This window comes from Lasiodiplodia theobromae, assembly GCF_012971845.1.
Source record: "Lasiodiplodia theobromae strain AM2As chromosome Unknown scaffold_51, whole genome shotgun sequence".
In the NCBI taxonomy this organism is placed as follows: domain Eukaryota; kingdom Fungi; phylum Ascomycota; class Dothideomycetes; order Botryosphaeriales; family Botryosphaeriaceae; genus Lasiodiplodia; species Lasiodiplodia theobromae.
In genome coordinates this window covers 27,706-50,907 of record NW_023336532.1, presented here as the reverse complement: position 1 = coordinate 50,907, position 23,202 = coordinate 27,706, and the positions used below count along the sequence as shown (strand labels likewise).

At 57.1% G+C, this 23,202-nt stretch overlaps 8 protein-coding genes across 8 annotated transcripts; 5 read left to right on the top strand and 3 right to left on the bottom strand.

Moving 5' to 3' along the window:
* Positions 1-87: 87 nt before the first annotated feature.
* On the top strand, positions 88-2,142 carry LTHEOB_11609 (Sugar transporter; the record flags this gene model as incomplete). The annotated part of the gene is made up of 10 exons (XM_035508384.1): positions 88-191; positions 244-280; positions 331-364; positions 417-520; positions 575-654; positions 704-780; positions 829-1,002; positions 1,055-1,121; positions 1,178-1,340; positions 1,408-2,142. The coding sequence occupies 10 exons, from the start codon at positions 88-90 to the stop codon at positions 2,140-2,142; spliced, it is 1,575 nt and encodes a 524-aa protein (XP_035365761.1).
* A 1,311-nt stretch (positions 2,143-3,453) lies between these two features.
* Positions 3,454-4,790, bottom strand: LTHEOB_11608 (Sec20 domain containing protein; the record flags this gene model as incomplete). The annotated part of the gene is made up of 2 exons (XM_035508383.1): positions 3,454-4,393; positions 4,456-4,790. The coding sequence occupies 2 exons, from the start codon at positions 4,788-4,790 to the stop codon at positions 3,454-3,456; spliced, it is 1,275 nt and encodes a 424-aa protein (XP_035365760.1).
* A 342-nt stretch (positions 4,791-5,132) lies between these two features.
* On the top strand, positions 5,133-5,561 carry LTHEOB_11607 (Mitochondrial 54s ribosomal protein; the record flags this gene model as incomplete). Its single annotated transcript, XM_035508382.1, has 2 exons — positions 5,133-5,313; positions 5,449-5,561. 2 exons carry the CDS (start codon positions 5,133-5,135, stop codon positions 5,559-5,561), a joined length of 294 nt encoding a protein of 97 aa, XP_035365759.1.
* Positions 5,562-5,790: 229 nt separating this feature from the next.
* On the bottom strand, positions 5,791-6,872 carry LTHEOB_11606 (Inorganic pyrophosphatase; the record flags this gene model as incomplete). The annotated part of the gene is made up of 4 exons (XM_035508381.1): positions 5,791-5,932; positions 5,988-6,415; positions 6,480-6,599; positions 6,669-6,872. The coding sequence occupies 4 exons, from the start codon at positions 6,870-6,872 to the stop codon at positions 5,791-5,793; spliced, it is 894 nt and encodes a 297-aa protein (XP_035365758.1).
* A 4,529-nt stretch (positions 6,873-11,401) lies between these two features.
* On the top strand, positions 11,402-12,309 carry LTHEOB_11605 (RNA recognition domain-containing protein; the record flags this gene model as incomplete). The annotated part of the gene is made up of 6 exons (XM_035508380.1): positions 11,402-11,421; positions 11,477-11,549; positions 11,607-11,713; positions 11,818-11,939; positions 12,104-12,130; positions 12,185-12,309. The coding sequence occupies 6 exons, from the start codon at positions 11,402-11,404 to the stop codon at positions 12,307-12,309; spliced, it is 474 nt and encodes a 157-aa protein (XP_035365757.1).
* An 880-nt stretch (positions 12,310-13,189) lies between these two features.
* Positions 13,190-15,411, top strand: LTHEOB_11604 (Alpha beta hydrolase fold protein; the record flags this gene model as incomplete). Its single annotated transcript, XM_035508379.1, has 4 exons — positions 13,190-13,405; positions 13,477-14,957; positions 15,016-15,076; positions 15,130-15,411. 4 exons carry the CDS (start codon positions 13,190-13,192, stop codon positions 15,409-15,411), a joined length of 2,040 nt encoding a protein of 679 aa, XP_035365756.1.
* A 731-nt stretch (positions 15,412-16,142) lies between these two features.
* On the top strand, positions 16,143-17,414 carry LTHEOB_11603 (Short-chain dehydrogenase; the record flags this gene model as incomplete). Its single annotated transcript, XM_035508378.1, has 5 exons — positions 16,143-16,235; positions 16,298-16,609; positions 16,663-16,965; positions 17,053-17,121; positions 17,184-17,414. 5 exons carry the CDS (start codon positions 16,143-16,145, stop codon positions 17,412-17,414), a joined length of 1,008 nt encoding a protein of 335 aa, XP_035365755.1.
* A 3,088-nt stretch (positions 17,415-20,502) lies between these two features.
* LTHEOB_11602 (WD repeat containing protein) lies at positions 20,503-22,332 on the bottom strand (the record flags this gene model as incomplete). The annotated part of the gene is made up of 1 exon (XM_035508377.1): positions 20,503-22,332. One exon carries the CDS (start codon positions 22,330-22,332, stop codon positions 20,503-20,505), a length of 1,830 nt encoding a protein of 609 aa, XP_035365754.1.
* Positions 22,333-23,202: the final 870 nt, after the last annotated feature.

Below are 23,202 nucleotides of genomic sequence, written 5' to 3'. Positions count from 1 at the left end.
CCTTGTTGCGATTGTACATAATGGCTAGTCATCATGCACTGCTGTTGTTTCCTCGTTTCTGTTCCTGCAACTTCTCAGCCTCCAGTGATGGCTCCGCGCATCCTCAAGAGCAACGCGGCCGACAAGGCCAGCGCCATGTCTTTCAGGCAACGCATGGCTCTGTTCACGCCTGCTGTTGCTTTCGTCACCATGTGAGCCTTGATGGGACGACGCGTGTACCACCAACTTAACCGTGCTTTCCAGATACACAAGCGCTGCCATGTTCAACTTCGGCTACGATGTACGCTCAACGTGACCTTGGTCTTCACTGTATTGCCTAACACTCCCTAGGTCGGTGTCTTCAGCGGTCTTCAGGCCATGGAGCGTGAGTGGCTGTTTTTCATTGAAACATGGTCAAGGGCTGACGAAATGAAAAGCATTCAAAAGAAGGTTCGGAAAGTGCGACGCCGATGGCACTTGCAGTATACCATCCTACCTCTCCTCGATCATGAACTCGACGCCATATCTTGGAAAGCTCCTTGTAGTCCTCCCGACCTGCTCATATACTTGGCCATCCCTGACAATTCTGAGCTAGGGAACTTGGGTCGCCGCCCCATTGGCTGAGCGGTTTGGCAGGAAGAAGAGCTTGCTGTTCATCGCTATCTGCTCCATAATGTGAGCCCCTGAACGTAATCTGTCTTTCAGTATACTTATTGCATGAAAGTGGTACCGTACTGCAGATTGCTGCCACTACTGCAGCGCAATTCACAGTAGGGCGTATAACCTGCTACTTCATGACAGGTAAACTGCCTTCTATCAGCTCTTTCTTATATGTGCTAATATGACCAGGCATCTGCATGTTGATGATCCCCTCATACCTTGCTGAAACGGCGCCTCAAGAGCTGCGTGGACTCATTGGAGGCCAGATCCAGATTCAGATCATGTTCTCTCAGGTCGTTGCCAATCTGATCAACTACGGAACCAAACAACTCGACACCAATGCTTGCTGGATGATTCCTCTAGGTAGATTCTTTCCGGTCTTACCACGTCACTTCTCAGACTGATAAAAGTCCAGGCATTCAATTTGTGATGCCTGCTATTCTCATCGCAGCATATCCCTTCCTGGTCGAATCTCCGAGATGGTAAGCACACCGGCTTCGCAAAGCATCTGGTCAAACAGCTAATTCCGCCTCTACAGGCTCATCAGCCGTGGCGAAACCGAAGCTGCGTCGGCCGCACTGCGCAAGCTCCGCACGAATACCGACCCACAGACCCTCAACGAGGAGCTTAGCGTCATGCTCTACGCGCGCACCAACGAAGGCAAAGGCGGCTGGATCGAAGTCTTCACAGGCACAAACAGGGTATGTGTTCCTTCAACCGACCACCTCAATCATCCATGCACATACACTAACGTGCGGGTTTTGGCAGCGCCGCGCTGGTATCGCCATCCTCGGCATGTTAGCCCAGCAACTCTCGGGCCAGATCTTCACCTCGCAATACGGCGTCCTCTTCTACCAACAGCAAGGTTACTCCAACTCGTTCGCGCTCGGGATCGCCTACACGACGCTCCAGTTCTTCACCGCCCTCACCACCTCCCTCATCGTCGACCGGCTGGGCCGACGCCCGCTGCTCCTCTTCGGCGGCCTCGCGCAAGCCACGTTCCTCTACATGGTCGGCGGCCTGGGCACCGTCCCCGCGCCGCCGAACCAGGCCGAAAAGGACGCGCTGGTCGCGGGGCTCATGATGTTTGGCGTCTTCTTCGGCCTGACCTGGGCGCCGCTCAGCTACATCACCATGGCCGAGGCGCCCGCCCGCCGCGTCGCCGAGAAGACGGCCATGCTGGCCAACTCGCTGTCCATCACCTGCGCCTTCGTCATCAGCTTCACCGTTCCCTACCTCGTCAATGCCGATTATGCGGGCTTGGGCGCCAAGGTCGGCTTCCTGTACGGCAGCACCACCGTCGTGGTGACGGTGCTGTGCTGGCTGTTCGTGCCGGAAATGAAGGGGAGGAGCTTGGAAGAACTGGATGCCCTGTTTGAAAAGGAAACTCCGACTAGGGCTTTTGGGAAGGCGGTGGTGCGAGTGGGTGGTGAAGGAGGGGACGAGGGTGATGACTTGGGCAAGCCAAGCAAAGTCGTGGTTGAGGAGGTCGAAAGAGTGTAGTCAGGACCATAACAGTAAGCGAGAAAGTCATCTGCGCGTAGTAAAAAAGGTAGAAAAAAGACTAAGATCAGAGGAAAAAATGTAGAAGTACTTAGAAGATTTTAGAAGTTAAATTCTACCAGTGCAAGCCCAGCTCCTGTCCATCAACTCCCTGCAACTGCAACTTCTGTCTAATGAATTCGAGGAGCGGGTAAGTAGAGCATTGGAAAAGGAATACCCACTGGGTATAGACATACGCAACGGATCTTTACTGGCTTTACCTTCCCATGTCTCGCTTACTCTGCGAAGCCTGTCTCTGTGGTGATGCAAGCTTCTCAGGCCCGAAGGAGTATCATGTTTTAGACTCGTGGATGTTGAAACTAGCAGAGACTGTACACTCAGAGGTGGGGCCAAACCTTCTATTCTGAGTCAATCCTATGCGCGGCTCTTCGTATGTCAACATATGGAAATATAAAAGAAACAAGCAGAGTAGCACGAAAAATTGGCTTGCTGCAGAACCCTGAGAACAATACATGTAGAGTGTATGCCAAACCGCCCTGCTTCGTTGGCCCGAAGGCCGACATGGAGAATTTCTTCTTTAGGAAACCAGACTCTCGCGAATGTGTCACGGCACATCTAAGCAATGTAAGACATAAAGTGGCGCGGCGCTCGGTTACGCAATTGCGTGTCCTCTGTCAGGGTTCCGGCCTGAGCTGCAGGGCGGTCCGAAGTATGACTTGCATATGCACAAGTCTATCCTCCTTCCGTTTCTGCATGCATGTAAGCATCCTCCGGTAACTCATACGTGCTCTGCTATTCCACCTCGGCTTCCGCCCTGCCCAGCCAAAGAGAATAAAACAAAAAAGCCAATGGTGGTCCGTGGCCTCTCGGACAAAGCAGACAACCGTGCCCGGCCGCACACTCACGCAACACAGACCAAAAAGTAAAACAGCCGCATCTTACTCCCCACCGAACTAAGAAGAAACAAAAAAAAGAGGATGAGGACGGTGCGATTTGAACGCACAGCCTTCAGGATGCTCCAGTGTGTGCTGGAATCTGACGCTATGAGGGGCATTAGTATATATCTTTGTAGGCTTGAGTCATTGTAGAAGCTTACCGCTACCATTGCGCCACGCCCCCATTATGTTAGTATACATGGACTGCTTAACCAATTCATATACCCTACCGTTAGATCCATCTGGGTCTCTTGGATGCCCATGGAAGGCTGGTACCCAGATGTAAAGCAAACGCAAGTCACCGCTAGGGCCTTTTGTAGACGATATCCTGAATTGCAAGAAAAAAAAAAAGTTCTCGAATACCTTTGCATAATCACTACAGCTCATCTCTTTGCCTCTGCTCCTCCTGCTGCTGCGCCTCATACTTGGCCCTTTCCACGCCCTCATCCCACATCCTCTTTTTCGGATTCCGCGGCTTGTCCGACTCCACCAAGGGCTCGCCGTCACCCCTCCTCGGCACATCATCTTGCTGCCTCGCGGCCTGCTCTGCCATCTGCCCAACCTGTTGAGACATGCTCCCCGGCTGACTAGGGTCCTCCTGCTGCTGAGCATCGCCCTGCTTGACGTTCGCACCGCCGGCGCCGGCAGGGATGTTGTGTTTCGGCTGGTCAGGCATTCTGGGATGTGCCTTGTTGGATGCGCTAGGTTGGATGATAAGAGAAGATGAAGACGCTGTTGCGGCCTGTGACGAGAGGGCCTGCGTTTGTGCTGCACCACCGGCTAAACCGACTGTTGCGAGGATTGAAAAGAGGAATTTATAGGCAAACTTGAGAGGAAGCCAGGCAAACCACCAGAGGGGCCCGTAGAGAAGTCTCCGGAAAAGGAGCCAGCAGATGGTGGTGAGGAGAATGTAGAGAGTTGTCTCGAGGTACCAAGTATCGCTCTTCTGCGATCTGAGCAGCGAGTTGACGAGAGTCTTTGAATTTGCGAGAAGCGTGCTGAGGTCTGTGTATTTCTCACCAAGCTCTGCAAGCGCGGCCGTCGACTGATCAAGTGTCTCTTGTGCGAATCGTGAGCGGGACAGCTCAGAGGTCATCAACTGGTGGGTGCGTCTCAGAGCAGAAGTCACGTCGCTCGACGCGTTGGCGATGATCTCGTCCTGCGTGAGCTTTTCGGTACCGCCTCGTCTTCTACCTGCGGTGGGTGTGGTGTTGCCTTCCTGGATGCCGGCAAAGAGCAGTTCGCGTTCCTTCTGCTTGGCAGCTTCGGCGTTGCGCTTGGCTTGTAATTGAGCCTTTCGGAATTGGCTTCGTGCTCTGAAAAGAAGGGTGTCAGTACCTTCTCCGGTCATGTGCTAAGACATGATGGGGGCACTCACTGCTTAAGGTCCTCACCCAGCCGCGCAAGCTGGATGGTCAACCTGCTCTTTTCGCGTTCCTTTTCGTTGTCTTTCTTCCTGCTACCCAGCGCACTGCTAGTAGTGAGCTCCTCGACCTCTTGTCGTAAAAGTTCAAGCTCCTCCTCTTGAAGTTTTAAGCTGTCGTGGATCTCGGAGCTAAGCTCTATGCGCACGTCGCCCTCTTCGCCGTCGAGGGGAGTGGAGCCGGGTTGAAAGTGGAGCTTCGCAAGGCGGTGGATGAGCTGAACTGTTTGCTTGTTCTGATCAGACAGGCCTGTGAGGCGCGTTGTGAGCGCGGAGGTCGCAGTTGTCATTGTAACAAGGCCACGGTAGGAAAGATGCGTTGCTAACAAGAGCGGGCAGGGCGAACCGATGTCATCAGAGGTACCTGATGTCGTGGCCGGTACGCCAAGTCCCGCCGGATAACTCCGACGCGCCGACAATTTCCAGAGCGCAAGGACGAGCAGTGAATGCGCCGCCCGCTGTGAGCTCTTGCTGTCTGCCCCGCCGCTCTACACGTACGTTGGCGACTCCGATCTACTCCAATTCCGCTGACCATCCAAATTGAAAATAGAAATAGCTTTGCTGCCCGCCCTTCAGCATTCTCTCAACCTCCGCAGTCGGCCCACCCCCATCGACCAGCGAGACCGTTCACCATGATTACCCGCTTCCTGACCGAGGTGAACACCAAGTTCAACCCCTTCATGCGCACCGCGAAGACCGCCCGGAACTTTCTGGCCCTACTGCCCCCCAATGCCCGAGCGGACGGGATGAAGATCAACGCAAAGATGCTGCCGAGGTTCAGCAAGGAGCCGACAACCCTGGAGTTGAAGTTTAGTATGTCATGAGTCCATCCAATGGTGCAACAGGATCGACGGTCGCGACTACGTGGGGGCTGTCCGAAACTGTTCACGGGCTAGCTCTTGCGAGTTGCTTGCAAGAATCGGATACTGACATGATACTTCTCCGCAGAGGACGGCAAAGAAATGAAGCTCGACCTGGAAAAGCTGAAGATCAGGGACGTCGAGGAGGAAGTAAACAGGCATTCGCGCTTGCTCGCGAGACAGGAGGAGCTGTCGGGATAGACAGGTCAAAGATTCACGCTTGATATTCTGGGTCATTGCATTTCACGGAGTTCTGTCACTGGGAAGCCAAACATGCCATAGGAAGGGACTTTGATGTTCTTCACATTGAGTTTCATTGTTCTTTTATCTATACCATCTCCACAACAGCTATGTAAAGTGTTCCAACTTTCTACTGTCCGGACCGGCACTTCAGACGTTATCACGCGCCTAAAGCTTCGACGCAGATAATCTACTGGGTGGGGGCACCAGAGATGAAGAACCACTTGTCAATGCTGGGGTCAATGGGAGCGGGGTACTGGTTCTCGCCCGAGGGGATGTTGATGGTCGAGGGGTCGACGCGGTCAGGCGACGAGCCGAGGGTGGTGTTGGTGCTGCGGGCACTCGTCAGCTCGTGGATGCAAGCGGAACATGTGCAGGAAAACTTACAGAGAGATCTCGCCCTTGGGGGTCTTGCCGGAGATCAGGCGCTCCCAGGCCTCGGCGCACTCACGGACAATGTCGGTGGCGTACTTCTTGTTCTTGCACTCGCCGGAGAAAGCGAACTGGTTCTCGGGCTTGCCGTCGGGGATCTTGTAGATACGGAACCACTCGTTGGTGGCCCTCAGGAGACCGGGCAGGTGGCGCTCGACGTCCTCGATGTCGTTGAGCTTGGGGGCAAGCGGGTCGTTGACGTCGATGACGATGATCTTCCAGTCGGTCTCCTCCTCGTCGAGCAGGGCCATGACACCGAGGACCTTGACCTGCTTGATCTCACCAGGCTTGGCGACGAGCTCACCAATCTCGCAGACGTCGAGCGGGTCGTTGTCACCCTTGGCCTTGGTCTCGGGGTGGATGACATTGGGGTCCTCCCAGGTCTGCCGTCGCGTGTCAGTGCTGTGGCTCGATGGCGGGGTCGCTCGACGGCGATGCGGGGCTCACCTGGGGGAAGGCACCGTAGTTCCAGAGGTAACCCTTGTGGGGGAAGCAGTTGCGGACAAAGCGGAGCTTGCCCTTCTTGGTGTCCTGCTTGATGGGGTTGAGGGTCTCCTCCTTGGAGATCTGGATAGGGGGTCAGCGTGGCCAGTCTGGCGGCGGGGTCGACAGCGGTCGACGGCGGGGAACCCTCACCTCCATCTTCGCATTGGTCCAGCGAGGGACCTCAACGATCATGTTGAGGATGGTCTGCTGCTCATTGGCATACAGAGGGATGTCGTGGAAGGGCGAGACGGGGACGCCATCCTTCTCGATGTAGACGCGGTGCTCGAGGGTGTTCGGCGCGCCGATCTTGCGGGCAGTGAACTCCTTGGGAGCGTTGGCGGAGACGGAGGCCATGGTGGATGCTGACGATGAAGTAGTTGAGGGGGTGAAGTGTCCCGCTACCTGCTGCGTGCGAGATTGAATTTTGTCGAGGGTGGTGGGGTAGCGGGAGGCGGCCAACTTGCGTGGATTATTAGGAGCAGCCAGCGTTGCGAACGTCAGGGCGGGCGGTCTGCACGAGACAGCCCGCCAACAGCCAAGGTCGGTCGCAAGGAATAATTTGCCCGCGAGGGTCGCCGTCCGTCTGCACGAATGCTGCACGCCGCTCATACAGCCAGCACGTCACGTCAGGAGCCCAGAGTGGCAGATATGCTAGTCTTCTGTTGGCTGATGACCGAGGCTCTGCGTCGGGAAGATTGGCAGTATTCTTGGCCGTCTCCCGCCGACGCCGCCTGCCTTCCGCCGTGTTTTCGCCTAGGCGAGGGGGTCGTGCAGCGGGCGGACGGAATGTTTTCACCGCTAATACAGCTTATGTGGACGCCAGAATCCGGCCAGCCTCCCTCCATCGTATTCTTCCTCGCCGCCCTGTAGTCCAATGTCGCACATAGATCCGCCGTAGTCATCATGGTAGATGTACTCATCCGAAGGCCCCTCGCTCCGATCTCGGACCAAATACATACCTGTCGCATCATCCAAGTATTCATACTCCTCGCTCTCCATCGCGTCTGTTGCGCTGTCTGGCATGCGCACATCCTCAATGGCGACAAGCTTGGGACTGGAGCCACCACATGCGGCTGCAGCATCTTGTGCTTGCATCTGATACAGCACCGGATGTGTCTCCGCTATTTCTCCAGCCCAACCGGCGGCCATCGCGGAACGGTGCGTTTCTAACCGGCCGGCAGCGTCTTCCAACTCAACAGATCTTTTGGCGTACTGCATGTCAATACTATCGAATTCTCTTCGCGCATGCGCCACTGGCGGGTCATGGCAAGCATCATCACACTGGCGCAGCAGCTTGCCAAGTGGTGATGACGATCTTTGAGGGCCCCGCATTCTTGTTGCATCAGAAGTGACCTCAATTGCACCTTGCGCCATCACTGCATTCCCATTATTGTGGACAGCGCGATCACCAGCCGCTTGCAAAGCTGCAAGCCGGGCTTGGTTACTCGTTTGTGCATCGCTCGGGCGCCTGCCTCGCTGCTTATTGACGTCAGTTCCCGTGGTATGTTCCTCCTGCTGTAACAATACTTGGCTAGGTGATACATCAGTGACCCTTTGACGGTGCTTGTCCGTCCTATGCTTGTGAGACGACGGAGGTATCGGACTTTCCGTCTGTAATACGTTGATTGGGAAGCTTGGATCGTCTCGCGCTTCGCTCTGGAAATACACTGCGCCATGACGAGTGCCGACGGTGGTTTTGCTTTGAGCTGCGCGCGGTCGTGCCAATTTCCGAGGCCGGTTTCCAGAAGCATCCAGATGCACCGCATCGTGATTAGACTCCACTGCAGCATTCGAAGGGCAGCTCTGCGTGCCATTGTCTTCCTCAGCCCCCACTTGCAATGGCGGAGAACGTCCTGGGGACCTCTGAGGTGCCGCTGCACTCTCATGTCGACCAGAATTCGACCAGGGTATGTAGATTGTCTCCAAAGAGGCTGTGGACCCTACACGCCGTGTCCCAAAGCCCAGGTATGGTCTCTTTGGCAAATCGGCTGGACCTTCAGCAGACGTCGACTCGAGGGAGGGTGAGGTAATATCGTGAGGGTTGTGTCGTTCGTTCTCTGGAAGACGCTCCGGCCGCTTCAGAGTCAGAAGGTTGACGTTGTTCTCCGCAAACGCAGGACGTTGTGCAGCAAAATATGTCGATATTTCGTTCTCTTGCCCCACACTGATGTCCGTCTTCTTGCGCTTACTTGACGTTTCGTTTGCTGGCCGGCTACCCACAGGTTCGCTCTGCTTCTGCAGGAAACGCATCTCAGAGAAGACCAGGTCAGGCACTGCTCGCGACGTTAGAAGGGCAAGGCGGGAACGCAAGGCGCTACGAGGTAGGTAGGCTCACGTCCACGTCCTTTGACAGGTGATGATGCGCGTCCCTTCTTGAACAACCCAAGACCCTCGTTCGGCTTCAACTGTAGCCGACAGCCCACTGCGTCAGCCGCAGACAACTTGCGGGGCGTGCAGGCCGTCTTACCGTCAATCTGTCCTTAGCCACATTCTTGGCATGGAATGTTTGCGCCAGATCTGACTGTCTGGGCCTGGTCCGCCGGCGATCTTTCTCTCTTAGTGGTGCGTGACGGTCCTTCCTGCTCCCATGGGTCCGTTTGCTGCGCTTCTTGCCTGCTTTTGGCTCATATATCTCAGGACGCGTCTTGCGGCGGGGCCTGCGAGCGTACCGCTCAAATTCGCTGCGATCAGCCGACCCGGAAAGCTCAGAAGAATAGTGACTAGCCGCTTTATCCGATGCAGTGTGCTGCCGCGCGCGATCTTCATTCCCTGACTTCTGCGTCACCGGCTGGCCATGGCCATTGGCCCGATCTGGCCAGAGCAGCGAGCTGTCTGAAGAGGTGTGCCTCTGTGGCCGCTTGCACTTGCGTCTGTTGGGGGATGACTGTTTAGCCGCGTCTCGAGGAGCGCCTTCCCTTGCGTGCTGACCTGCCGGTAAGCCCAACGACGCAGGAGGGCCCGGGGTCTTCGTCTCTTCTAGCCACCTGCGGACGTCCATGTGCGGCGGTGGCTGGCTGCTGCAGCTGCTGATGGACGTGGCCCAGCCAGCAGCGGACTGCAAGCCGGCAGGACCCGTTCACCGACTCTCTGAAGGCCGTGCTGGAGGAGTTGTACAGCATGGAGTGGAGCGCGGTGGTCGAGGCTAGCAGGTAGCCGGGAGGGACATGACGCGGGAACCAGGCGGAGACTCCACTGGCAGCGCTGCGCCGTGTAACAGCGGCTCAGGCTGGGTATAGCAGCACGCTCGGGCGATGTGACAGCGGCTAGCGGGTGGCAGGCAGAGGACTGAGGGCGCAGGAAGAGGCTGAAGGAGACGGGTGCGATTGGCCGCAGTGAGGAGAGCGGAGGGGGAGAGTGGGTTGGATGCAGCAGCTGGTGTTTCCTGGAAGGCGCGGCCAAGTAGTGTGTGCTATGGAAAGACAGAGGGGCCTACCGGCGCATGCGGTGCGGTGCAGAGAACAGATCATATCTCAACGCTGCTGCTGCATCAACCATGTCAATTAATCACCCATTCTAAGGACGTCCGCAGGACCGGCACCGTGCCTTGCCGCGGCCACAGCCAGCACTGGCCTGCCCCCGCCGAGGCCCGCGGCGGCGCGCAGCAGCCATGGAGGAGCGTCGTTGAAGACACACGGCGGACGTCCGCCTGGCGGAGCCTGCACCCGGCGGCGGCGGCGGACCAGTCAGGCGCGGGGCTCGCGTTGCACAGTGTGTCCGAACGCAGCGGGGGATGCCCGTTATCGCAGGTCGAGGCAGGCTCGCGGGCAGGGCAGCGCTCTGGCAAGTATTATGTAAAGAGGACGTAGGAAACGCATGCTCGCGTAGGGAGGGATGTGCGAGCACGGCGCTGTATATGCATATGCTGGCTGGCCGTTAATCCAGGCTCTCGGATGGCGCACTACGCACGCCCGACAGCTGATCGCTCGCAGCGCGCCTCAGGCCCAGGGCGCTCACCTTGCACAGGCGGCGAGCACGAGCCAGGACGAGCCTCCACGCGTGCAGCGACGCGATAAGCTTGAATCCGCGCGAGGGCCACTCATCCGCCGCCGCGCCGCCGGGCGCCAGCAACGCGTAGGGATGGCCGTCGTGGGCGCGCCCTCACCACCACGCGCTGCCCGCCGCGCCGGCCAATCGCAGGCGGCGAGCGCGCGCTGCGGGGGCCGCGCCCCAGCAGGCTCCGGTGCTTGACTCCTGCCATTGGGCCTTATAGGGCCAGGCTAGCGATGGGCCGCATGATCTTTTGAACACGGGATGTCGAGGCCAGAGCCCTCGCTGCTTTCGGGATGGCCGCCACAGCCTGCCTTCGCACGCGTGTCCAATGGCGCGCGCGAGGGCCCCGATCCGCCGCAGGGCCCATCCATAATACGGACAAGCCCCATTCCAGCTGCTCACCTTTCCCTGCCACTCTCCCACCAGGCCTTCGCCGCTGAGTGTGAGCGGCGATTGTTCGATCTCCCTGCCGGCTAGCGCAAATTGCAGACAAGCTGCCCCGCGCCGCTGTGCTGACTCCCATCCCACCTCTTTGCGTCCGTCCGACTCTGAACACCAATCTTTTTCTGCGACCCGCAGCCGCCTGCTCTCGTGCGCGCAACCCAAACCTCGCTGCTCGCACCGCCAGCCCAGCTCTCTGTTCCGCAAGTCCGTTCCTCTTTCCTGCGTTAGCCCTCATTTCTCATGGACCCTCTCCGCGCGCAGCCGCGCGTCGCGCCTGCCTGTTTTTTTGCCTTCTGCGCCTGCTCTGCTGTTCTTTCCTTTTCTCGTCTGGCGCGCAGCGCTCGACCCCGTCTCCTCCTCACTCTTGCTCTTCTTCGTCGTCCCCGCCGCACGCCTGAGGGCATTCCGTTGAGACATTCCGCACAGATCCAGGATTGCGCCGTGTTGAAATGTCGAAGCTCTTCATAGGGTAAGCTCGCCTGTCTGTGTCGCCATTGCAAGCGCACCTGCTGACAGCATCTCAGCGGCCTTGCGTGGCACACCGACGATGCTACCCTTCGCCAGAAGTTCGAGGAATTCGGCCAGGTTGAAGAAGCGGTACGAGCGCCTGCAGCTGTCAGCTCAGCCGGCAATCACTGATTCCGCGCCCCGCAGGTCGTTGTGAAGGATCGCGACACTGGCCGCAGCCGTGGCTTTGGCTTCGTCCGCTTCACGCAGGAATCCGATGCTGAAGCCGCCATTCAGTCCATGAACAACGTCGAGTAAGTCGCAAGACGTCCCCGAAGGCGGTGAAGCGTCTCAGCTTGGGCCGCCACTGCATCTGCGACGGACCTTCAGATCAACGTCGTCGCTTACTTGGCTACAGATTCGACGGCCGCACCATCCGTGTTGACAAGGCGTCCGACCGCTCTGGCGGCGGCGGCGGCGGCGGCGGCTTCCGTGGCGGCTACAACGGACCGCGCGGCGGAGGTTACGGAGGCGGTTATGGTTAGTGGATTCCCGGCTCTCCCATATGCTCCTTCGACACCTGCGGTCTCCAGCGCTCCTTGCATTCCCGGCACGTGATTTGAACGCCGAGTTTTCATGCTCCGCCGTCAACTCTCAAGCACGCCTGTTCCCTTGCTCTTCCTCGCTAACGTTCCCATTTTCAGGCGGAGGCTACGGAGGCCGTGGTGGTGGTGAGTAGCAGCGGAAGGACATTCGCGTTCAGGGCAGTTCTCACATGTTCGCAGGTTTCGGCGCTGGCAACTGGGGCCCGAGCCAGGGTGGCTACGGCGGTCAGCAACCGTACGGCGGCGCTCCTGGAGGTGGTTGGGATCCAAACCAGGGCCAAGGAGGCCAGCAAGGCCAGTGGTAATGGAGGGTCCTTCTTGGCCTCTTTTCTCTTTGCTTTGTCTTCGTGCTGCGGTTCACTAAAACACTGGTCCGGAGGAAAGGGATACCCGTAGCCACACTCTTTGCAGGGCGTCAAGACACGGGGTCTTGGCGCAGGATGGGACTTCAAGAAGATTGAGGACATGGATTGGTCAGCTCTTCTCTTTACTTTTCATGGTCGGGACAAGGTACAACAGACACTGGAACTTGCATTTCTTCGCCCGTACCTAGGGATGATACCCCATGGAATCATGCATACTGTCTGGGCTCTATCAAGTCGTCCCTTTGCACCAGTGAATGCTTGTGGGCTGGCGGGCCAGTCAGAGGTGGTGGGCTGGGTCTCATGACCGCACACGCAAAGGTCTAGCAGGAGCTACGGGGAGAGGCGGGAGGTCGCAAATGTAACACGTCGCACGGCAGTCTGGTTGTGGGCGGGCAGACGGCGACAGGGCTGCGCCGGCAACGGACGCAGGCGATTAGAGAAACGCACCCCGCTGGGCCAGCTCGGAGGTGAGGGATCAAGGCTCAGAAAACCGCCCAGCTCTGCCGAACGCTGCGAGAGCCAAAACGGTCGGAAAATCATTTCATCAACCGCACACGACTCGTCGGGCTCCGGCGAGCGCACGTGACTGCCTGCGCCCCGAGGGCTCAGGTTGCAGCGGCCATCAAGCCGTCCGCCGCCTCCATCCCCAGCGCAGCCAACCGCAGCCGTGACAGTCAGCAGGCCCAAATGATCCCAGCCCGCCCCCGGCCCGCCGTGCCTTATCGCGCATGCGCTTTAGCTGCGATATGATACGCCCTTTACATACACCTCGACTGCCCGCCGCCTCGCTCGCGCTCTGCTGTCTCGCATCCCGGGTGCCATGATGAAAGCGTCCGCGCCTGCCGAGCCGCACCACCCTCGCCAGCCCGCGCCCCGCCGGCTGGCCGCTGCAGCCCGCAGCGCGTTCCTTCTCGTCGTCCTTCTGTACTTTGCCGCCACCGTTGGCCGCCTGGTGACTTTCGTGGGCAGCGAGCTGGATGGGCGTGCGCGCCAGCACGCCGAAGCTTCTAAAACACCAAGCTTCTCGTGGGATGCTGTAAGCAACACGGACCCTGGAAGCAGCCGCATCCACTCTCATCTTATCTGATGTGCTCATGATTCGCACAGGCTCCCTCTGCGAAGCACCTCGCGTTCCAGCCATGCTACCGCGATTTCCGGTGCGCACGTGTCGAGTTGCCGCTGGACTGGTGGAACGGCACCTTCCCTGACAGGCACGTCAGCTTGGCGGTGACCATGCTTCCCGCCAAAGTCCCCGTCACCGACCCTCGTTACGGCGGCCCGGTGCTTCTGAATCCAGGAGGCCCGGGAGGCTCTGGAGTCGACCTCGTAACTGCCATGGGACTTGCTATCCAGACCATCATTGATTCTCCCGTTGATCCAGCATCCGAGTCTCCGGAAAATTCGACCTCCAAGTACTTCGATGTCGTCGGGTTTGACCCGCGCGGAATCGGCCGCACTACTCCTGGTGCCCATTGTTTCCGCGCCGCATCTATTAGGGAATCATGGAACCTGCGGTTGGACTCGCAAGGCATCCTGGGCAGCTCCGATGCCGTGCTCGGTCGGCGTTGGTCCATGGTTAATGCACTTGGAGCGTCGTGCGCCGGGCTGGATGACGATGGCGATGTGAAACACTACGTCACGACCGCATCAGTCGCGCGCGATATGCTGGAACTTGCCGAGCTCTTTGGCCAGTACCGCGAGGCTGAAACCTGGCGCATCCTGACCGAGGACGCAATCGAGATGTGCGAGAAACACGGAGTATGCGCATCTTTGAAGCTGCCAGAGATTTATGTTCCCGGGACCGAGAAACTCCAGTACTGGGGCTTCTCGTATGGTACCTTGCTTGGAAGCACATTTGCATCCATGTTCCCCGGCCGTGTTGGGAGGCTTGTTCTGGACGGGGTAGTCCACGGCTCCAACTACATGAAGACACTTTGGTCTGATAACCTAGAGGATACGGAGAAGACGATGCAAGCCTTCTATGACCGTTGCGCTGAAGCTGGCCCGACCCTTTGCCCACTGGCTGGCCACAACATGTCGGCGGTCGACATTAAGGCCAAGGCCACGGCTGTTCTCGACAAGATGTATCACAACCCTATCCAGGTCAAAGGCGAGTTTCCCGAGATCGTCACCTGGAGCGACGTCAGGCTCTTCATGTTCATGGCCCTCTACGAACCACTACATGCTTTCCCGCTCATGGCTGAGATGCTTGCTGCCTTGGCTCGCGGGGATGAAGACGGAGAAATGGAGCGCTACCTGACGAGCAAGCACTTTTTCGCTTGCGCTGCCAAGGGAAATGACACGGATATCGCGCAAGTTGATGGCGAAGCTTCAATGGCTATCATGTGCAGTGACGGTGACCCACAGGATTACTTGGACCTGGACGGCATGGATGAGCACTGGCGCAAGCTGGATGAAATTTCTCCGACCGTCGGTGCCATGTGGGCTGGACACAGGATGAACTGTGCGAATTGGAAATTCAGGCCCTTGTTCAGATTTACTGATTTCAAGCCCGAGTTTGGCGGTGACACTTCCAACCCTATCCTTTGGATTGGGAATACTGCGGACCCGGTTACTCCGTTAATCAAGTAAGTTTTTTGGCCATTGTAATATCATAGTTGCATCATTGGCTAACGCCCAAGTTAGTGCGCACAAGATGAAATCGTTATTTCCTGGTTCGGAAGTATTGACGCAGAATTCGCCAGGGGTAAGTTTCAATTGTTTAGAATCCTATTTAGCAAGTACTGATCGAGCTTGTAGCATTGCTCCATTGCTGCCTTCTCGCCGTGTACAGTCGGATACATTCGCAATTATTTCAACAACGGCAGTTTGCCCGTGCCAGATACCATGTGCGAGCCAGTTGAGATACCCTTCATTCACCCTAGCCCAGAAGTTCATCTCCTTTCAAACGATGACATTCGGGCAATGGATGCGCACCGGAGCCTGGGCCGTTCCTTCGCTAAGAATGCATGGGGCTTGGGCAAGGCAATGCTTCCTCGAGGAGAAAGTGGTTTGACGTTGAAGTTTCAGGATGATGAATAGGCGAATATTTTGAAATGTCTATGTTGGAGCAACGGAGTAGCTGCGAGGGACTAGATGCATTAGAATGCTCGATTGTCAGATATTCGATATTTCTGTGTCGAGTGGATATTTCACATTGGAGAGATCACGTTCGGAGATGTACAAGTCTTTTTTTTTTTTTGGCTTCCTTATTCCAGGTTGGAGTGTGTCAAATAGAAGGGGGCATGGTGGGATGTGAAGGCAGACGAGGATGGGATAGAAAGGCAGGATGACGATTTTCTTTTACAAGATCAGTTAAGTGGGACGGCGCATCTTTATACACACCGGACCACCTTCATTCTGAGGATTCGACGCCTTCGTCCCATATCCGTTTGCTTAGAAGTTATTACTGTTCCAAACTCTTGTCCAGATGTATTCGCTGCTGCTGCATGTGCTATGAAGCGCTAACCAGAATAGGGAATAAAGTGCAGGGATTAGCAAAGTGCCTCGTATCAGCACGACTCGCCGGGCAACATGTTCTCGTAAAGCTCAAACGTGGCCGGCGCTGCTTGCGACTCAAGCCCGGCAAAGGCTTGCGACGTTTAGGCGTCGGGATCGCCTCGGACCGTCACGGCGCTCGGACGGGCATGGGGCATGGGAAATCCGTGCCATTACATCATCAAGCGCGACCACCCCAACCGTGCGCTTTCTAGCTGCAGTCCCCCCCACAGTCGAGAGACATAACGACAACAACCCCTTTGTTGAACAGAGACATGTTTCAGAGGCTGAAGAACATCGCTACCCAGTCGGCGTGGATAGCCGATCCGCCCTTCACTGAGAAGGAGCTGCCGGACCAACAAGGCAAGGTATTGCTGCCACCCTTCGCCCATGCCATTGACTGCTCTCTTTGCTAACAATTGCTCAAAAGGTTCACATCGTCACGGGCGGCTACTCAGGCGTTGGCCTGGAGCTGGTGAAAATCTTGTACGCCAAGAACGCAACCGTCTACGTCGCCGGTCGCAGCGCCGAAAAGGCCAACGCCGCAATCAAAACGGTCAAGGAAGGAGCCAATCCGGATGCTGGCGGCCAAGGGCGGGTCGAGTTTCTGCAGCTGGACCTCGCCCATCTGGCTAGTATCAAGAAGAGTGCCGATGAGTTTTTGGCCAAGGAGCAGCGGTTGGACGTGCTGACGAACAACGCCGGCGTCATGTTCCCGCCGAAGGGGAGCAAGACGGAGGAGGTTTGTATTCTTTCCACCGTATAGCCTCAACGCTAACCTCCACCCCCACATAGGGCCACGACCTCCAGCTCGGTACCAACTGCCTTGGGCCTTTCCTTTTCACCCAGCTTCTTCTCCCACTCCTGCGCAAAACCGCCGCATCGTCGCCTCCGGGTTCCGTCCGCGTTACGTGGGCTGCCTCGTTGGCCATCGACCTCCTCTCACCCGCGCACGGCGTCGACCTCGACGAAGAGACGGGCGCACCGAAGGTGCTCTCACTCCCCCAGCAGAACTACGGGCAGAGCAAGTCTGGCAATCTGTTCCTTGGCACTGAGTTTGCGAGGAGGTATAGTAAGGACGATGGAATCGTGAGCGTAGTAAGTTTTGGCCATGATTGAGGGGGAGAAATGCAACAGCGTGGCTACAACATGGAGAATCTATAGAGGTAGGCTAACGTAATACAGTCTTGGAACCCTGGAAACCTGTATACGGACCTATACAGGCACACCGGAGCTATCGAGCGGGTGGTCGCTGTAAGAACCCCTTTCTCCTTTCTTTCCCTTCAATTCCTTCTTCTAACAATAAAATAAAATAGGGTGGCGTGCTCTACCCTCCCATCAAAGGCGCGTACACTGAGCTCTACGCCGGCTGGTCTCCCGACATCAGCATCGACAACAGCGGATGTCTCGTCCTACCATGGGGCCGCATTCAGCAACCTCGGATCGGGCTCGAGGAGGCAATCAAGCGGAAGGACGAGGAGGGCGGCTTGGGTATCGCCGAGAAGTTTTGGGAATGGTGCGAGAGGGAGACGAAGGCATATATGTAAAACCGGTTGCCATTTGCGTCTCCAGCCATGGTGGGGAAAGCAAGATCAAGAGGGAAACACGACGGCAATTACGTGGATTGAGGTAGTTTGAGACATCGGTGATGGCTCCTTCCGGTTTACCTCGCCCCTCTTTGATACTATTGACCATATATCTCACACGCGTCGCGTTCATGTTGACTGTTGCTTCTAGTCAAAGGTTATTCAAAACAGCCAGTGTAGTGGTCCACACTCTCTCTAAGCGAAAATTGACTTAATTGGTGTCAGAGGATGAATTCTGCTACGTGCACTTTGACTTGACTGAGGGAGAGAGCAAAAGGCTAGGTATAGTGCAAATGAATAAGGGTATGATGACGTGACACTCAAATCACCAGTTTTTTTGCCCGGGTTTATCCAGCAAGCTGGACTTCAGCGAAAAGACGAATGAAATGTGCGGTCATTCCAACAGATAAAAACGGTTTGAAATGGGCAGGATGAGGCCTAGAAAACCTTTTCTGGCATGAAATATAACACTCTACTTACCCGGGTAGTTCAATTCAATGTCTAGGTGTGTCTGTACAAGGGACTGACTTGAAACCCATCAACCGGCTAGCTCAGTAGCACCACTGCGGACATTACAGCCCCCTCTCGCAGCCGATGGCTAGCGCGAAGAATAGCAGGGCTCTCCAGCTCCGCCTTAGAAAAATAACATATGTGGGTAGTTGAAGCTATCGTCCGGACGAGAATATCGAATTCCATGACATGAGCAAAAAACAAATCCGCGCTAGCCATCCTGCAAGAGGGGATTGTACAAAGACAAGTAAGGGTGGCAACCCCCCCTGCAGAGACCCGAAACAGTTGATGCTTCTCAAGGTCCAGGCCATGTGGCTTTGGGCTAGACGGCTCTCAAGGCGACGGTTGAGGCTGCACTCCCACGTGGTATGTGGCGCAACGTCCAAACAGCCCGCACGTGTCGGGGAGGATCTGGACTTGTTCCGAAGAGCACGAAAAGCGCCTCGAGCTGCTCAACTCTGTCTCCTCCAACGGCTTTCTGCAGCGGCGACTTACGCCAACACGCGTGTCCCGATGATGAGCTGAGGAGAACTTCTGGCCGCGCGTCTTCCAGTCGCGGGTCAAGCTGAAGCAGAGGCACCGTAGTGTGAAATGAATGCAGCAGGATGACGACTGGTCCCGGTCACATCCACAGACAAGGACGTAAGGGTGATGACTGTTCGCAAAAGGCTGATTACGAAGGAAGCATGAACCCACAATTCTTACGCCATCACGGTGCCCCTCGTATCCGGCGCCAAGAAGTGACGGCCCATCCTGCAGAAGGCTCCTCGTACGCGGTACCCGCACAACACGAGATAAGCTGGAGTGGAGGCTGGTGCATGCGTACCTGCTTCGAAGCGAGCGAGAGATGTTTAAAAAAAGCAAACAAACATGATCGACTTCGGGTCCAAGCACAAACTTTTTGCTGATCCACTCCCCTCTAGGACTGTTACACCGTCAATATTTTTTTTGCCTCCCGCCTCTCGTGTAACTCCGCAGGGAAGAAGGAGAAAATCCGTGCCGACCGTTGCACAGATCGTCCGGCGTTTAATCAAGGGCAAAAAAATAAAAAATAAAAAAGGGCGGCGGCGAGGGGAAGCTGCCGCACTTACGCAGCCAATAGTCCAGCATGCTGTTCAAGGGTTCCGTGTGTGTAACCCACGGCACGCGTACCCCAGCCGCGCCTACATACATACATAGATGTCCGCGCGCACACACACGCAATGCAATGCTCACGGAGCTGAAAGAAACAAAGCTATGCATAACAATGCAAATCCGGCCTCTCAAACGGGAAGCAGCATGGGAAGTACAGCCCACAGCATGAAAGCGGAAGGAGAGGATAAAAAAAGGAACCCTCTTCCTTTCAGGCGCATGACGGTCGGAGGCGCAGGCCAGTACTCCACCCCTATTAGAAAACTTCTAGCAAACGGTCGTAGAGGGAGAAAAGCCATCCGTGTGCAGATCAGCCGATCAAGCGCGGCAGGCCGCATAAGAACGGAAAAAAAGCAAAGGGAAAGGCCGGCTTTCTTGCCCTACGAATCAGGCCAGCCACCACCTCCGCTCTTGATGCACCCGTGACCGTCTCACTCCGTCAGCTCAACAAGACAGCATAGCGAAAGAATCAGAGCCAAGCCGCAACGGCCTCCATTGCCGCCGCCTCAGCCGCAATGCGCCAATCCTGACCACATCTTCTGCTGACTGTCTCTCTTTCTTGCAAATGTCTCAGAAGATCAGACGACGTCGATCCTTCCCAACAGAAAGCACCATGGTTAAACCGTGGGTGCCTACTGTATCTACAGGCAATGTCTCAGTATACACGCACTTGCATCTCAGCCAATCGGTTTGAAAACTTTTGTTGTCAAACAAATGCAGAACATGTACATACAACTCGCCTCTGCCCTCGGCACCAGCTGTTGCCAATGGTTAATTATAAAATAATCTAAGCATGGGTTCCCCCAAGCACAGTGAGATAGATGATAGGCGAGGGGATCCGCACGCCCGAGACAGCAGGGTATACAAGGAAGAATAATTATAGCCGCAAAACAGCAGCGACACACTCGTCCGACGGAGCAGAAAGTGGACGTGGAACCGAGAAACAACATGGACGAATCCAGCCGAAAGCAGAAGAAGAGAGGAAGAAACTAGGCACAAGAAACGAGAAGTCATGGAGCAATTTCCACAAGGTATCTGACAAGGGAAGAAGACACAAGAAATTAAACCGTCCCGTTACAGTGCCCAACGAGACCAAAACACGCTGAAGGGCCCCTGTCCTTCAGCTGCAAGCAGGTCAGAAATACACAAGAACGCCACCATGCTGTCCACACGTGGTGGCTCTTCGACACAAGGAGAGCCGCCCAAAAAGCAAGAAAAAACGAAGGTAAGATGTTCGCTTCGCTTCCGAGCACAAAACAGGAGGTTGCCACACCGCATTCGCTACGTCTCGGTCGTTGGTCGTCGTCTCTGCGTCAAGTAAATCCCCGTCCCGGTTGAGTAGGTTATGCAGTGATAAGGCAAATATAAGGTATCGCGGTCAATTATATGTTGAGGGAGGGCTGCCTGTCTACACGACAAGCTCACCCAGGCCGAGGCCTCTTCTCCTGCGCGCCATGGAACCCAGCTTCGTCCTGGCGTTGGCGTCGGCGTCGAGGTCGTTCGCCCACTGGGTCTGGTTGTGGTCAACTGGGCGACCTGGCCGCCTGCCGCTGAGATTCGACCCACCTCTCTCAAATCGGCTCGTCTCGTGCTCGGTCTGGACGCCCATCCTCTCGCCCCAGCCGGCCCTCTCGAATTCCATGATGCCGCCGAACTTGCCGTCGCTATTGGCCACGAAGAAGCTGGAGCCGTCTGGAACAAAGCTGACGCCGCTGACAGACCCAAAGAAGTCGAGCGTCTGGGCGCGGTCGAATGTCTGGGCGTCGATCACACTGACCACGTCGTCTGCCTCAGCCGATAACAGGACCCGCCGTCCACCACCCACCGGGCTGAAATGCAGGCTGCGCGGGCAGGCCATGGTCGAGGCGATAATTGACAGTGGCTGCCGCCACCAACGGGCGTCGTACACAACAACCTTGGAATCCTGAGCGCCAGTGGCAAGGTGGATGCCATCGTCGGCCCAGGCACATGCAAACGTGTGCTCGTCGTGCTCCGGCAGCCGCTCGAAAGGACGGCCCGTCTCAGCATCGGTAATAAGCGTTTCGTGGAAGTCGCCGACGACCATGCGCATGCGGCCGTTCGGCGAAGTGGCGGAACAGTTGATGGCCTCTTCGTAACCAAAGTCGTGGACGAAGCGGTTCGTGGTGCAGTCCAAAACACGGAGGCGCTTGTCGTTCGACGAGAAGGCTGCCATGCTGCCGCCCGTGCTACGGTTCGCAAAGGTGTGCACGTGGTTGGTGATGCCGTTTGGCTCGTGCGTGATGAAGCCCTGGGTAGGCTTGCTGCCGTACTCGGACTGCAAGTCGACTAGTGCGTATTCTCCGTGAAAGCCACCTGCAATGAGAATATTCTCCGATGCAGTCATGGACGTGATGTCGAATGTTGCCGAGTGCAGTGAATCGAAGTGGGACCTCGTCAGATCCATGACGCAGCTCGTCGAAACGCCTGACGAATCAGTGCGCATCACCCTGGACCGGCCGGCATAGAAGATGTCGGCGCGCGAGGTTGCTGCGATGAGGTTGCGCAGCTGGAAGTGGGCTATCAGGGCCTGGTGGTTCGTGTTCATTCTCCGAAAGCGGAAGAAGCTCTCCGTGTTGGGCAGCTTCCTTGCCATTCTGGGCGGAAGCAGGCCAACGCGACCCACAGAGACCTGATGGAGCCTGGTGCGGGCATCTCTGGCGGCCTCTCGTACTGTCTCGAGCCTGTCCCAGTTGATGCCTTGGATGTCGCATCGATTTCCCTGGAGGTCTTCTCTTAATATGGACCGAGGGCGGTCCCAGTGCTTGACTCTCGAAGCTTCTGAGCCGATCTTGCTCAGCCGGTACTCGGGGATGCCAGCAGCCACTCTCCAGGTGTCCATGAATTTGCAGATGTCCGACTTGAAGGTGTAGTCGTCCACCGAAGGCGTGTTGACCTCATAGTCTTCCCAGTACGGAGGAATGGCGAACTGCGCGTTCCCGAGACTGATAGAGGCCGACTGGGGGTTCACGGGAATGTAGGCGGGCAATGCCCCGCTGCCAGCGTCGGCTAGGGATGTTAACGGCTCGGTCCCGGCTGGGACGGCGAACGAGAACTCACCCTCGTCGGCTGGTGGCGACGAAGTGGTGTCCATGGGCGGCGGGGCAGGAAGATTGAAGTACGTATCCTCCATGTCAGAGTCGGCGTCGTCGGGCAGGGCGTCCATGTCTGCCTCGGTGTCGCCGTGGTATGCAGAGTCCTGGGAGGAGGAGGGGGCCATGACGGGCAGGGAGGAGGGGCGACTTATGCGAGATGGGATCTGGTCATGGCCAGGGCCGGGCATGGTGCGCCAGAACGGCGTCGGGGTTCAGCGCGTGATGGGATCCAAGGCGTGCCGGGGGGGCCGCGGCTAAAGAATATGCGAAGAAGTCGAAAAACGGCGTATGTGCAGAGCCACGAGACGTGCAGTATGTACAATGCTGGGGGGGCGTTCACGTTGGCTCTGGCAGGGCGGCACGCTGCATGACAGAGCTGGCGGCGCTTGAGCCAGGGCTCTGGGAGGAGTGGGATCTGTCTCGGGCGCTGGGGATTGGACGAGCGGCGGGTGATACAGGCGAGCGAGAAGCAGCGCTCCGCCGCGGACGCGGGGTGCGATCTGCGGGCGCCAGCGCAGGCGATAAGAGCGGCTGGGATGGAGCGAGGGGCCCGGCCGCGGTGTGGGGCGGGTGGGTAGGCGAGGCCGCGGCTCTGCGGTGGTTACTGCTCGCAACGTGTGCGCGCTGCTGGGTAACGGGGCCGTTTAACACGCGCTCGCCAGCGCTGTGGGGTCCAAGCCGAGCCGGCAACGCTCTCGCTCCCATCAGGGCCACGCGCAGCAGCGCCGCCCGACGCACATGACCGTGCAACCGGCCGCCGCTGGAAACGGGAGCTCGTCCGACCCGGGCGCTGCATGCTGCATCGAATATGGCCGCTCCCCTGCACAAACTCCTCCGCACGCCCGCTCTCTATTATTCATAATTAATTCCGTCGTCGCTGGGAAAAGGCTAGATACATACGTGCGCCCGCCAATGCCGCGCCGCCGTGCGAGCGCCCGTCTCTTCAATCGTTAAAACCCGCATTACCCGCCGCCGTCAGCTCGGCTCCGCCCGTC